Source organism: Salmo trutta, chromosome 36 (assembly GCF_901001165.1).
Source record: "Salmo trutta chromosome 36, fSalTru1.1, whole genome shotgun sequence".
Taxonomy (NCBI): domain Eukaryota; kingdom Metazoa; phylum Chordata; class Actinopteri; order Salmoniformes; family Salmonidae; genus Salmo; species Salmo trutta.
This window is the reverse complement of record NC_042992.1, coordinates 15,281,717-15,296,671: the sequence shown is the minus strand read 5'-3', so window position 1 is coordinate 15,296,671 and position 14,955 is coordinate 15,281,717. Positions and strand designations below refer to the sequence as shown.

Genomic DNA, 14,955 nt, shown 5'->3' with positions numbered 1-14,955 from the left:
ACCCAAAAGGATTCTCCTATGGGAACAGCCAAAGAACCATTTTGGAACCCTTTTTTCTAAGAGTGTACTTTTGACCAGAGCCACATGTGCCCTGGTAAAATGTAGTGCAGTAGCCTATATTGGGAATAGGGTGGCATTTGGAACGCATTTGAGAGACTCCAGCCAAAGAAAGCAGATATCATTGGCTAAGCTAATGACATGCCGTGCTAATAGCATCAGATCTGCTTACACCTGGATCTGTGGGCACAGCAAGGCCTTCTGGAGATGATGAACCAACAGCCTCCTCTAATACATCACCCATTAATGGTTAATGCTAAACTCCCTAACCACGAGATAATCCCGCGGGAGCCATCACACGCACACACAGACAAACATACTAACACTTACACACACACACACTCACATGCATATAGGCTAGTGTACACACCCACAAAACACACACACACACACACCTTGGCATGTTCCCTTGCTGCAGATCACTAACAGAATGGATAACCCTTCTTTTATGCCTTTATGGACCAACCTGACCTTGGGCACACAGCAGCCTCAGCCAAAAATAGTCTTTATTAATGTCATTGGCCACACAGAAAAAAAGAGCTTGTCTCCTGAAAGGCTGGCTAGGCAGCAAGGGGATGTCCTCTGTCCTGTTATTCTTTTCAATCAGCAGTGGAAGGTGGAGGAAGGTGGATCAGTCTGTCATTTCCGGTCAGACGGGAATGCATGTGCATTTAGTTCTCATTAAAACTAAACAGACTTATGGGAGCGCTATTAGATGAGATCTAGCCTTTGGTCTCTCTCTCTAGACTGGAGTGATCCTACCTGGAAGTGAAACTGGGCTCTGTGTCTGGCTCTATAGGCAGTGATCCTACCTGGAAGTGAAACTGGGCTCTGTGTCTGCCTCATAGGCAGTGGTCCCTAGCAGGGGAAACTGGGCTCTGTGTCTGGCTCTATAGGCAGTGGTCCCTAGCAGGGGAAACAGGGCTCTGTGTCTGGCTCTATAGGCAGTGGTCGCTAGCAGGGGAGGACCACAGCAAACTCAGACGTCCCTACTGTACCTAACCTGAACTTGGAGCACAACCATTCTGGACTAAGGTAACAATGAGCATCTTTTCTCGTTCCAAGGAATGGGGTCTTTTGGAGAAGGTAAGAAAGAAGAAGTAGACTATTGTCTTGGATTTTTTTAATGTTATTATTTTCTTGGTCTCTCGATAGGCGGGCTCTATTGGTTGAGGATATCGTTGCATTAAAAACTCAGTGAGCATCAACATTTTAACTATCAACTGAAAGTCTCTTAACAATACAAAAGTTACAGTAGTTATGTAACCAAGCAAAGGCTAATTTACAGTAAACTCGAATTTACAGTAAACTTGAATTTACAGCCTCTTTAAATAATACAGTTATGGCTAGTCAGGATTAGACTGTGACTCAAGAAATGGAAAACAACCGAAGAGCACAGATTACAAACAAAGCAGAAGAGGTTACACCACACAAGATATGCACCACTGCACACGCACACTCACCGTCTCTGCTTCAAACCCAGATTATCCTGTAGTTGGCTATTCCTTCCAATCACATCATAATAATGTGTGACACGTGAGACAAGCACAATGAAAACTTAATAGGCCAATAAACACAACAAAAGTAATATTTTCAACCTTTTCTCAAACTGATTAGAATATGTTTGCAAAACAATTACTATTCACATTAAATTCAAATATTAGAATATTAATTCAAACACTGAATGCCTCCCTCTAATGTCTAGCACATCTAGACACGATGCACAATTCATCAATTCCCAACGTTGTAGCTGTGATTAAATAATATTCACGTAGTGAGGAAAGATGTTTTCACACGTGATTACTATTGTATTCAATATGGCTTTTGTAGCCAAGGCTACATATAGCAGACTAAACTCCACTACAGGCTACATGTCATGCAAAGAAAACCTAACGATATGAGAAATGCAAGATGAAGAGTAACATCTCATGAATTGCAGGACTGATGACATACTGTAGCATAGACGTACTAGGTGTAATAATATTGGTAGTTTATTATACATGTGTAACACCTGGGCTAAATAAGGTGATACGTTGTGTACGTGAAACCGGATGTTGGAGGAACATGCTAACCAACAACACATCCTTGGAGGAATAGCAACATTGTTGCAAAATAACGTTATAATCACTTCAAATGGTCAAATAGTTATATTGTAGCTACTAATAACTAACAATACCATATCCTAAATAGCTCGTTTGAAATCTAGATAAATACAAGTAGATTTAAACGACAAGGCACCTTTCTCCCCGAATAACATGATAGCAAGCTAACTTGAGCTATTTGTTCCATGACGGTGGGAAGAAATGACCAACCCACCAACCACATAGCTGTACCATGCTAGCTTGCTACTAGCTAACATTCATAACATGAGAACGCATGCCTATTTCTCAATATTTCCATTTTAAATATATACATACCCACATAAATCCATACGAGAACAACCGTTGTGTCCATTTTTCATTGGAGTCGGGTGACTGTTACATGGAAATATATGTTTTTCTCATCGCTAGTGGTTTGACAGCCATAACAAGCATCCCTGAAATCCCAGCCTCCGCCTCCTCCTTCCCGAGCGCTTTCATTGGTTGGAACATCTGGAGAAAAAGAAACTGGAAAATAAGATGAGCAGTCAAATGAAAATCTATAGCAACTTACTCAAATCAGTGGGGCAACTCCTATCGTAAAAACGGATGTGATACAATTTCATCGAAGTTAAAAAGCATCACAATTTCAATGTACATAATCGAACCACTAAAACAACGATCTGTCCGTCTGTCTCTCTCTCTTTCTCTCACTTCCTCCCCCCTCTCTCTCCCTCTCTCAATTCAATTTCAATTTAAGGGGCTTGGGAAACATATGTTATTGGCATGGGAAACATATGTTATTGGCATGGGAAACATATCTTATTGGCATGGGAAACATATCTTATTGGCATGGGAAACATATGTTTACATTGCCAACCAAGTGAAATTGATAATAAACAAAAGTGAAATAAACAATAAAAAAATAACATTAAACATTACCCTCGCAAAAGTTCAAAAAGAAAAAAGACATTTTAAATGTCATATTATGTCTATATACAAATAGTTAAAGTACAAAAGGGAAAATAAATAAACATACATTTCGGTTGTATTTACAATGGTGTTTGTTCTTCACTGGTGGCCCTTTTCTTGTGGCAACAGGTCACAAATCCTGCAGCTGTGATTTCACACAGTGGTATTTCAGCCAATAGATATGGGAGTTTATCAAAATTTGATTTGTTTTCGAATTCTTTGTGGGTCTGTGTAATCTGAGGGAAATATGTGTCTCTAATAGGGTCACACATTTAGCAGGAGGTCAGGAAGTGCAGCTCAGTTTCCACCTCATTTTGTGTGCAGTGGGCACAAAATGAGGTGGAAACTGAGCTGCTCTTCCTAACTGCCTCTCTCTCTCTGTGCCTTGCTTCTAAAATTATGTAGATGTGATATTGACCCTGCGTGACCAACACAACCCCTCCATCCCTACCACCCCTCCTTGCAATGTGTAAGTCCAGCTGTAAAGAGGGCAGTGAGATGTCTGAGAAGTCTATTAAAATCTGTTCTCCCCCTGTGGTGAACCAGAGCAGACAGATGGCCATGCTCAGCCCCTCAGCCCCCTTTCCTCTTTGGGCTATTCAGCTCAGACAAGGGTCCTGAAGAAGGAAGAAAGGGTCAGTCAGACTCTTAAAGGCCCAGTACAGTTAAAATTCATTTTTTCTGTGTTTTGGATCATATTGTGAAACAGCTGATGAAACTAACACTGTAAAAGTCTGAAAATATTTGATCAGTGTTCTTTTCTGGTTGAAAATCCAATCTACACAGGACCTTCTAATTAGTAGGTTTGCATGGGCGGGGGTTTCGGCTATTCATGGTGACATCCCCATGCAGTAAATTAGTTAATAGACAAATAACAAACGTAGTTCCAAACCTTTCTGCCAATAACAGAACATTTTCGACCCCCCCCCCCCCCCACTCAGATCACTCCCAGACAGTCCAACAATTATTATTTTTGCCCATTTTAATGGAAATCTATTACAGTAAGGTATTTAATTGTTACCGAGAAATGATTTGTTATTGATATAAAAACAGCTGCATTGGGCCTTTAAGTCTCCATCTTGCTCCCTTGGAGTTTATTATGCTGGGCACAGATACAGCAGGACACACTGGTAATGCTTTTTCCACCACAAGTCTTTAGAAAGGTTCTGTTCCGCCATATATTTGAGTGTTATTAATGATACGGTAGTATATTAAATGTGTAGAGCTTTTTTATAATGATCTTGATTTGGTGCATTCAATGCACTGTGAAGAATAGCATAGCATCTCCTGTTCTCTGCAGTGCCAGGATGTTTTTCTCTCTCAATTTCTAAGATTTTTTTTAGGTTGCTTAGCAACATGTAGAGATTTGAGGTGCTAGTAATTGTGGGTGGAGATGGTGAGTGTATTTCATAATATAGCCTATATACTGTAGTCCATATGGGGATTCCCATTCATTGGCCAGTTGAGGACTAAACACTGTATTCAGTGGGGGAAACCATGTTGGTCAATACAAGCCTTCTAGAATTCTGCTGTATTAGCGCATGCCTTTACTCTGCCCTGGATCTCATTTTCTAAACAGACAAGCCTTTGATCCAGGTGATCATCATGCCAATGTGAAATCTATTTATCTCATAATGAACTGCTTCAAACCTGATCCTCTCCCCTTTCTTCATTGCATCCCAAATATGATCATGTCAAGTTAATAGTGTACTAAATACAAAATATGGCTATAATAATACCACAGTGAGTACTTGTTGTGATAGTGAAGTGTCCATGATGTTGATATTATTAAAACGGCATCCCCACCTTAAAAAATGAATAATGAGGCCCTTTCAGATCCCAAAGATGCCTAGATTCTTAATCACATGGCCCAGTCAGCTGCATATACTATAGGCTGGCACCTTTGACGCAATACTTTTATTCTAGTGTTCTTAGATTCATATGGTGTGTGGTGGTACATTTAACCCCTTAGATAATGTAAATGGTAGGATAAGTAACTTGAACCTAACCCTAACACTAACCCTAACCACACTGCTAACCTTAAGCCTAACCCTAACCTTAAATGAAGACCAAAAAGTACATTTTTGTTTTCATTCATTTTTATGATAAAGTCAACTTTGACTTTGCGGCTGTGGTAACTAGTGACAACCATAGTAAAGCCAGTGAAGTTATTTGTGGTGGTATTTCTGCCAGACTGCACTTTACTGGACCAAACCATTACTGCGATAAGGTTAAACACCTGCCACATGTGTATGCCATTTGCAAAACATCATATTTCTTAAATGTAAAATATGTTTTTGTTACTAGTTGATTAAGATATATAAGATGTTTTCACCTTAGAAAACATCCAGTTGCGCACCCTTCATTGAGATGGAATATTTAATAGCGTCGGCTCCCACATTGTGCACACGGCAACATCACCCACTGCCTGCAATGGCGTTGTCTATCGGTGTGTAGACCACGGCTTGTGTGTCAAAGTGTCAATAAGGCGACATAATACTGGACTATCGACGTGCTTGAATGGAAATGTCGTATTGGAGGGGATTTATAACGATAGCAGAGTATTTCATGTGAATTTTACGGGACTACTTTATGTCGCGGTCATTTATCACATGAAGCAATGAACGTAAGTCACTCTTTTGTTTTGTGCTTTGTGAAACATCGAGAGTAGCCTGGTGGAAACAGTTAACTTCTGCTTTTTCTATACATGATAAACAACACTATGCAGTAGGGCTATCGTTTTCCTTTTACATGGGCTACTGAAATGAAAGAATGTATTATAATATATAGAGTTCATATGGAGCTGACAACCATGCCTGTGTGGGTGATGCGCGTCTATCTGTTCGACGTAGGATAAAGCTCGAGCTGATACAATGTTACGCGTTCGAGTTTTATCTTCTGCATCTAGAAGTTTACCATTTATGTCCGACGTTGATAAAATGGCTGGGTGGATGGGCTACTGCTTTCCGAAAATGATTCCAGCACGTTTATCTCGTTTATCATAGCAGCAACGGGTGCATTTGCAGAACGTTGCAATTTTGCATTTTTGTTGACCAGCTGATGATGAAAACATTTTGTAAAATGTATCCGATATCTTTTCACTTTGTAACATTTAAAAATGTATCTTTGTTCTCGTGTGTCTTAAGTGTTTTCCACCTGATACCCTACGTAGCCCATGTGGGATTTTTTTTTATTAGCAAATGTGAATTTCACAAACAGGGTGGTGTGATGAAATGACATTAATGTAATAGTAATAACACATACAAACACATTTGAAATAAGGGCATTTTATATTGAAATGAAAATTGCGTTGTTCATACTAAATTATATAAACATTATGTAAACACATGGAATCCACAGTGTATTTGGATCGTTTTTATCAATGGATTATATCACAGTTATGTGTGTTGTGTGTAAACAACTCCCCCTTGAACCCTTTCCCCAAAACCGTCTAGCCTGCATTTTTCTGCCCGCCTGTCTTTATGAGCTGAACTGTCCTCCAGTCCTTGTATTAATCGAGATGATCATGCAGAATGCCTCGGGACGGGGCGGTGGTGAGACAGTAAACTACATGGCCTCAGACCTCAGGTTTAGGATGGGCTACTATCCTACACTGAAAAGATTAACATTAGGGACATAATAGAGAGAAGGCATGTCTCTATCACACAAACATTGAATTTATGTTGCAAGGTGCTATAGTTCACATTTATTCATGTGTTCAACAATGTTCAAGATGTTTCATGTTTAGTTGAGTCTCTATCTTCAGATGGCCCACATATGATGTCAATCATCCATATTGATCAATGCTTGTTTTAGCTTACACGTGAGTAAGTGAGTATTGATTAGATAAATGGGTCAACTCACTGCTTTCTAAACAGAGGCATCATTACTTTCAGGATGTGTTTTAGTATTGATGGGGATAAATCCATTCAGTTGAATACCGGGTTATTCTTTTTGACAATATATCGTATTGTCTCGTTTTGACAATATTGCAATATTTTTTGGGGCACTAGTTGGCTGTACCAAAACTCCAGTATTTTTTCTCCATCTTCTTTTTAAATAGGGAGCCAATTTGTTTTCAGCACTTTTATTTCCATGACTGATCAAAAAATAGTTTTCTCATGGCTCTCTCTTGTCCCTCTGCAGCAGACATATGGTGATCAATATGTTTGGACTACGGAATCGCAATAAAATCACAGTATTGAATCGCAATACATATAGAATTGTGAGAATCTCAATACATATCGTATTGGCACCTAAGTATCACGATAATAATGTATCGTAAGGTCCCTGGCAATTCCCAGCCCTAGCTTTTAGAGGGCAAATATATTTTATATTCAGTGCATTTCTTGTGCTAAGAGCTTTTAACAGATAGAACATTGTCTATGATTACGTTGCACTTTAAGTTAAGATTCATTCATGCTAGGAATGGTGTTTATGAAATGTTCTAATGCTGGATTGCAATTGATCTCCACCTCATATTGTAGTGTAAAGTATAATTATGACAGTTTGGTTGGTATCTCTGAATCTAACAGGCATAGCCTTTCCTTTCCCAGGTGTCCATGGCCCCTAATGAAGTGTGAAATCAAAACACAGTGATAATCACACAGGCAGGGAGCTCGCTGGATACTACAGTAGTATATGTGAGATGAAGGCCCAGCGATGCTGCTGAGATCCCCTCCGCCTCCTCACCTCTGACGCCATCATGCTGAAGACGGAGGCCTCAGGGGAGAGGAGCAATCTCCGGAGCGCCTCCCCCCACCGCAACGCCTACAGGACAGAATTCCAGGCCCTAAAGAAGGCCTTCGACCAGCCACCCCGGCAGGACAGCAAGGAGCCCCAGCTCAAGGACACCGAGCGGGTCACCCAACGCCGGGGACGACAGTATGGTGCCCATGTCAGCCGCATCAAGGACATGTTCATGCAGATGCAGGGCACAGAGAGCTCCGGTACTTCCACCAGGCGGGAAGACCCGTCGCCTCAGAAGATGACCAAGCCCACAAACTTCATCAACAAGGTGGACGGCTCAGTCATCAAGCTCACGCAGCACCCTATAGCGGACCAGACCAGCGCAGGGTCAAAGGTCGTAGAGACCAGGAAGCTGTTTGAGCAGCAGTCACGTGACGCGTCCCAGTCGCCTGTCTACTCCTATGGCCGGGAGAAGAGGGGTTCCCATGAGCACCTGGACGACTGGCGAGGGTCGCGCTCCAACAGGGGCAGCACAGACTCCCTGGACTCGCTGTGTTCCAGGACGGAAGCCCAGTCACCCACCGTAAGCCAGCTGAGCGCTGTGTTTGAGAACGTCGACCACCAGGGAGGGGGAGGAGGGGGCCCATTCCGGCGAGGCTATGGAGGCCGGGCACTCTACTCCCCTGATAACTTCCACCGGCACGGCGACCTCAGCGAAGATGACTCGCGCCAATCCCCGGTGTGTGGTGGAGGGTACAGAAACCGCGTGGGGGGCAAACTTCCCGTGTCCTCATCCTCAGAAGACCTCCTCAGCCCTAGCCCACTGTCGGAGACGGTGGAGCTAAAACCCTTCCTGCATGAGGAGGAGCCCCAGGAGAGAGAGGAGACAGCGGGGCAGTTAGGACAGAGGGACAGGGAGACACATCCTGTAGGGGCCACCCCCAATGGAGGGGAAGTGAATGGATCGTATGAGGAAAAGCAGGCAGAGGAAACCGATACCTCCAGAGAGACGTCGGGAGTCTGCACGGACTCAAGGCCCACAAATGATGCCACCGTCGGGGACAAGACTTCCGAGGACACCTATGATACCCCAGCTACCCCAGCCCAGGATGAAGCCCAGGGCGAGGCAGAAGCCCGTGGGGAGGAGGTGGAGGTGGAGAAGGCCTCCTCCAGGCCCAGGGTCTCTCCAGAGGACCAGGCAGAAGAGCCCAATGAGGAATACAGTGGGAACGAGAGGGTGATTTTTAACGCGGACGGAGATGCTTGCTACCAAGGCTGGGGGGAGAGCTGTACTGACCCTGAGGATGACCTTTACGGTGATGATGACGTCATCTATGACCCCGGGAATGATCTTACTGAGATCCCTGGTCTACCAGAGGAAGAGAAGGAGGATATCCCTCTGAAGAGGAAACTACGCTTCAGCACCAAACCCATGATGGTAAGTCTGTTTTTTCATGTTGTGGCCTTTGACCTCATCAGTGTTGGGTAATATTTCCGGGTGTAAGGTGCTGGGTCAGTTTCATATTTCCCCCACTAATGCTTAAGGTTAGGATTGATGGAGGAAAATGGGATCCTAGATCTGTTAACATTGAATGTTTTTCGGGTCATATAATTATGATGAGATAATCTGAGTTTAGCCGACTCCCTTCATGTTCCAAAATACCATTTGTAATACCATCAGTCAGGTGATACCATTAGTCAGGTGATACCATTAGTCAGGGGATACCATTAGTCAGGTGATACCATCAGTCAGGTGATACCATTAGTCAGGTGATACCATCAGTCAGGTGATACCATTAGTCAGGTGATACCATCAGTCAGGTGATACCATTAGTCAGAAAATACCATTAGTCAGGTAATACCATTAGTCAGGTGATACCATTAGTCAGGTGATACCATCAGTCAGGTGATACCATTAGTCAGGTAATACCATTAGTCAGGTAATACCATTAGTCAGGTGATACCATTAGTCAGGTGATACCATTAGTCAGGTGATACCATCAGTCAGGTGATACCATTAGTCAGGTAATACCATCAGTCAGGTAATACCATCAGTCAGGTGATACCATTAGTCAGGTAATACCATTAGTCAGGTGATACCATCAGTCAGGTGATACCATTAGTCAGGTGATACCATCAGTCAGGTGATACCATTAGTCAGGTGATACCATCAGTCAGGTGATACCATTAGTCAGGTGATACCATCAGTCAGGTGATACCATTAGTCAGGTGATACCATCAGTCAGGTGATACCATTAGTCAGGTGAGACCATCAGTCAGGTGATACCATTAGTCAGGTGATATCATTAGTCAGGTGATACCATCAGTCAGGTGATACCATTAGTCAGGTGATACCATCAGTCAGGTGATACCATTAGTCAGGTGATACCATCAGTCAGGTAATACCATTAGTCAGGTGATACCATTAGTCAGGTAATACCATTAGTCAGGTAATACCATCAGTCAGGTGATACCATCAGTCAGGTGATACCATTAGTCAGGTGATACCATCAGTCAGGTGATACCATTAGTCAGGTGATACCATCAGTCAGGTGATACCATCAGTCAGGTGATACCATCAGTCAGGTGATACCATTAGTCAGGTGATACCATTAGTCAGGTAATACCATTTATAATACCATTAGTCAGGTGATACCATTAGTCAGGTGATACCATTAGTCAGGTAATACCATTAGTCAGGTAATACCATTAGTCAGGTGATACCATTAGTCAGGTAATACCATTAGTCAGGTGATACCATTAGTCAGGTAATACCATTAGTCAGGTGATACCATTAGTCAGGTAACTTGTATTTGGAGATTTGAAAATAGAACACTCCTCAACCTACAGTACCAACAGTAGCTATGCCTCTCTGATGAAGATGATGATGATTATGAGCAGTAGAGCGTAGCAGCCATAGACTTATTTAACTATCTAGACAAAGCCTGGGGGTCTGGTAGCAATGTGGTATTTGGGGTCACACTGCTGCCTTCTGGGTAATGTGTGCATGAAAAGCTAACCGTATATTCGTCATCATTCTGGCTCAGCGCCCAGTCGGTCTTCACACCGGCAGAGACCTTGATGTGTTTTAACCTCCATTCCATGAGTCAGTCAGTCAGTTCATCAATGTTCTTGGTATTATTCACTAGCCACAAAACGGAAGCAAAGTGCTGAAGTGGGCAGGGGCTACCTGAACTTGTTTTGGTTTTAGGTTGCAAATGTTTTGCTACGGTGTGCACTAATGAATACGACCCTGGTCTCCAAGTGGGAAATGGTGTGGATTGATTGGGTAACATTGTGAGCTGTGCATTAGACGTGTGTATCCTGCTGAGTCATGTTAAGTACATTTCTGAGAATATGAAACAGGACAAGGAATTACGTTGATGTAGATTTTTAGAATATGTTTTCATCATATTTATCCATAGCAGGTCAGATGAATTCAGCAAATGTATTCTGAATATATAAAACTTTATGTTATTACAGTTCTTTTTTCAAAGGATTACATCCAGTTTATAATGGGTGCGTCTCGATTCAAATTCCTCCAGTTGGTTTATTTCCTTGTTCTTGAAGATCTGTTGACTCTCTGCAGAAACAATGACTTCCCTGTCTGTGTTATTGCTACTGATATGAACAATAACACTGATCAAGAACTGTGTGTGTGTGAAGGGAGTGTGTTGTGTGTGTGTGCGTGCGTGTGTGTGTGTGTGTGTGTGTGTGTGTGTGTGTGTGTGTGTGTGTGTGTGTGTGTGTGTGTGTGAAGGGAGTGTGTATCAAGATCAGAGGCTAGCTAAGACAAACATTCCACAGGTTGGGGATCGATCCTATTAACATGCTGTAACGGAGTAGAACAATTACCCCAGTTATATGTGATGTTGGACCGCTAATCTTCCTCACACACTTACACACACACACAGGAGCAGCCGGAACACACACTCATGGAGGCACATAAACGCACACACCAGCACACACACATATATACACACGTGTGTGCTGTGGCTTTTCCCTTACCGAAGAGGATAGGATCAGCGAGGTTTACTTTTCCGTACAGTATGAAGTATATCATATTCTTTGAATTCCATTATCAGATCACATCCCCACACTACGCAAAAATGTTATTCTCAGATAAGCCAGCTAATTGAAAACGTGATACTGTATATAGGTCTGCCAGCCGTGCTGCCCGATGTATTATAATGATGCAAATAAACCATAACCAGCCTTCACAATATGAAACATTGACTGCTTTTAAAACATGAATATTGGGTTATGTCACACCCTGATCATAGAGAGCCCATGGTTCTCTATGGTGTAGTAGGTCAGGGCGTAACTAGGGGGTGTTCTAGTTCAATATTTCTATGTTGATGTTTTGTATGGTTCCCAATTAGAGGCAGCTGGTAATTGTTGCCTCTAATTGGGGATCATATTTAGGTAGCCATTTTTCCCACCTGTGTTTGTGGGATATTGTTTGTGTTGGTGTTTGTGTCACCACGTAGTCGCGTTGTGTTGCTTGTTTATTGTTAAAAAAGTTTCACTTTAAATAAATATGTGGAACTCAACAAACGCTGCACCTTGGTCCGTCTCTTACAACAACCGTGACAGAGTATCCCACCACACAAGGACCAAGCAGCGTGTTCATGAGGGAAAGGAGTTTTGGACATGGGAGGAGATCATGGGAGGACACGAGACCCTTCCTTGGCGGGAGTCGCAGAGGATGCAGGAAGGACAGCGACGACGCCGGGGACCGCGGCCACAGAAACCCCAAGATTTTTTTTGGGGGGGGCACATGGGGCGGACGGCTGAGCAGCGGAGAGTGCCAGAGCCCAATGTGAGTCTCTGGAGGAGTTCAATGAGGGATACCGGAGAGAGGTTTTGGCTAGGAGTATGCCTTCAGCGCAGGCGTGCTGAAGAGCGTGACACCAGTCCGGTGCCATCTGTGCCAGCTCCTCGCACTCGCCCTGAAGAGCCAGAGACCGTCAGGGAGGCGATGGAGAAGTTGAGAGAGAGAGGAGAGAAATGTTATGTAGGTGTGTTCTGCACGGCATTCGACCTGAAGAGCCTGTCAGCAGTCTGGTGAGTCCTGTGCCAGCTCCCTGCACCCTTCCTGAAGTGCGTGTCACCAGTCCGGTGCCACCTGTGCCGGCTCCACGCACTAGGCCTCCAGTGCGCCTCTACAGCCGGGAAACCTCCAGCGACGGTTCACGGTCCGGAGCTTCCAGCGACGGTCAACGGTCCGGAGCCTCAAGCGACGGTCAACGGCCCGGAGCTTCCAGCGACGGTCAACGGCCCGGAGCTTCCAGCGACGGTCAACGGCCCGGAGCGTCCAGCGACGGTCAACGGCCCGGAGCTTCCAGCGACGGTCAACGGTCCGGAGCTTCCAGCGACGGTCAACGGTCCGGAGCTTCCAGCGACGGTCAACGGTCCGGAGCTTCCAGCGACGGTCAACGGCCCGGAGCTTCCAGCGACGGTCAACGGCCCGGAGCTTCCAGCGACGGTCAACGGTCCGGAGCCTCAAGCGACGGTCAACGGCCCGGAGCCTCCAGCGACGGTCAACGGCCCGGAGCCTCCAGCGACGGTCAACGGCCCGGAGCGTCCAGCGACGGTCAACGGCCCGGAGCTTCCAGCGACGGTCAACGGCCCGGAGCTTCCAGCGACGGTCAACGGTCCGGAGCTTCCAGCGACGGTCAACGGCCCGGAGCTTCCAGCGACGGTCAACGGCCCGGAGCTTCCAGCGACGGTCAACGGCCCGGAGCTTCCAGCGAAGGTCAACGGCCCGGAGCGTCCAGCGACGGTCAACGGCCCGGAGCTTCCAGTGACGTTCAACGGTCCGGAGAGTCCAGGCACGGTGTCCAGTCCTGCTCCAAGGTCGGAGCCTTCCTCTGCGCCGGGGCCCAGTCCGGGCACGGCATCCAGTCCCGCTCCAGGGCCGGAGTCTTTCTCTGCGCCGGTGTCCAGTCCACCCCCCCCCCCCCCCGTCTTTCGGATGGGACGTTAAACTGGTGTCCTGACTCTCTGAGGTCATTAAAGATCCCATGTCACTTATCGTAAGAGTAGGGGTGTTAACCCCGGTGTCCTGGCTAAATTCCCAAGCTGTCCAGCATACCATCACGGCCACCTAATCATCCCCAGCTTACAATTGGCTAATTCATCCCCCTCCTCTCCCCTGTAACTATTCCCCAGGTTGTTGCTGTAAATGAGAACGTGTTCTCAGTCAACTTACCTGGTAAAATAACGGTAAAATAAAATAAATAAAAAATATATTTCTATGTTGGTGTTTTGTATGGTTCCCAATTAGAGGCAGCTGGTAATCGTTGCCTCTAATTGGGGATCATATTTAGGTAGCCATTTTCTCACCTGTGTTTGTGGCATATTGTTTGTGTTGGTGCTTGTGTCACCATGTAGTCACGTTGTGTTGCTTGTTTATTGTTTTTGTTAAAGAAGTTCCACTTTAAATAAATATGTGGAACTCAACAAACGCTGCGCCTTGGTCCGTCTCTTACAACAACCGTGACAGGTTAAGAGTTTAACCATTTCGTCCCACTGCTCCTATTAATATACAATATAAGAACTCAAAACATTTCCAAAGAGGTTATTGTTCCAAGACAGTGTGTTTGTGCGTGTGTGTGATACAATAATAGAAAATACAAAAACTACACATTGTGGAACATTCAAATTGAGTTTTGAGACTCTAAAATCAATCATGGTCAAACGTGTGTGTGTTGAGTTGAAATGTTAAGCAGCTCCAGACATCTGTTCTCCCAGAGAAGGTATTATATAATATTACACCAAGGCAGTGTTTCTTTCTCCTTCTCTCTCTTTCCCCTCTCCTTCTCTCTCTTCCCCCTCTCTCTCTCTTCCCCCTCTCCTCTCTCTTCCCTCTCCTCTCTCTCTCTTCCCTCTCCTCTCTCTCTCTCCCCTCTCCTTCTCTCTCTCACCCCTCTCCTTCTCTTTCTCTCCCCTCTCCATCTCTCTCTCCCATCTCCTTTTCTCTCTCTCCCATCTCCTTTTCTCTCTCCCCCCTCTTCTTCTCTCTCTCCCCCCTCTTCTTCTCTCTCTCTCCCCTCTCCTTCTCTCGCTCAACTCGGCACACAGCGAACAAACAGCGCTCTATCTTTTGTTCAGGCTCATGAAAGAGAACGAGATATTTCTCCCTGAGCTTGGCCCT

General features: G+C 44.7%; 2 protein-coding genes across 4 annotated transcripts in view; one reads left to right on the top strand and one right to left on the bottom strand.

Moving 5' to 3' along the window:
• Nucleotides 1-2,767, bottom strand: part of LOC115175523 (epsilon-sarcoglycan) — a 30,876-nt gene extending 28,109 nt beyond the window's left edge. Inside the window, exon 1 of one of the 3 annotated variants that reach the window (XM_029734809.1) lies at nt 2,475-2,767. In XM_029734809.1, coding sequence (XP_029590669.1) covers nt 2,475-2,511 — 37 coding nt within the window. In that variant the 5' untranslated portion in view covers nt 2,512-2,767. The remainder of the gene's footprint in view (nt 1-2,474) is intronic. The other 2 variants (XM_029734807.1, XM_029734810.1) reach the window with 2 other exon arrangements.
• The window catches only part of LOC115175421 (neurabin-1), a 99,386-nt gene continuing 85,034 nt past the window's right edge, over nt 604-14,955 (top strand). Inside the window, exons 1-2 of the mRNA XM_029734651.1 lie at nt 604-1,143; nt 7,664-9,234. Coding sequence (XP_029590511.1) covers nt 7,813-9,234 — 1,422 coding nt within the window. The 5' untranslated portion in view covers nt 604-1,143; nt 7,664-7,812. The remainder of the gene's footprint in view (nt 1,144-7,663; nt 9,235-14,955) is intronic.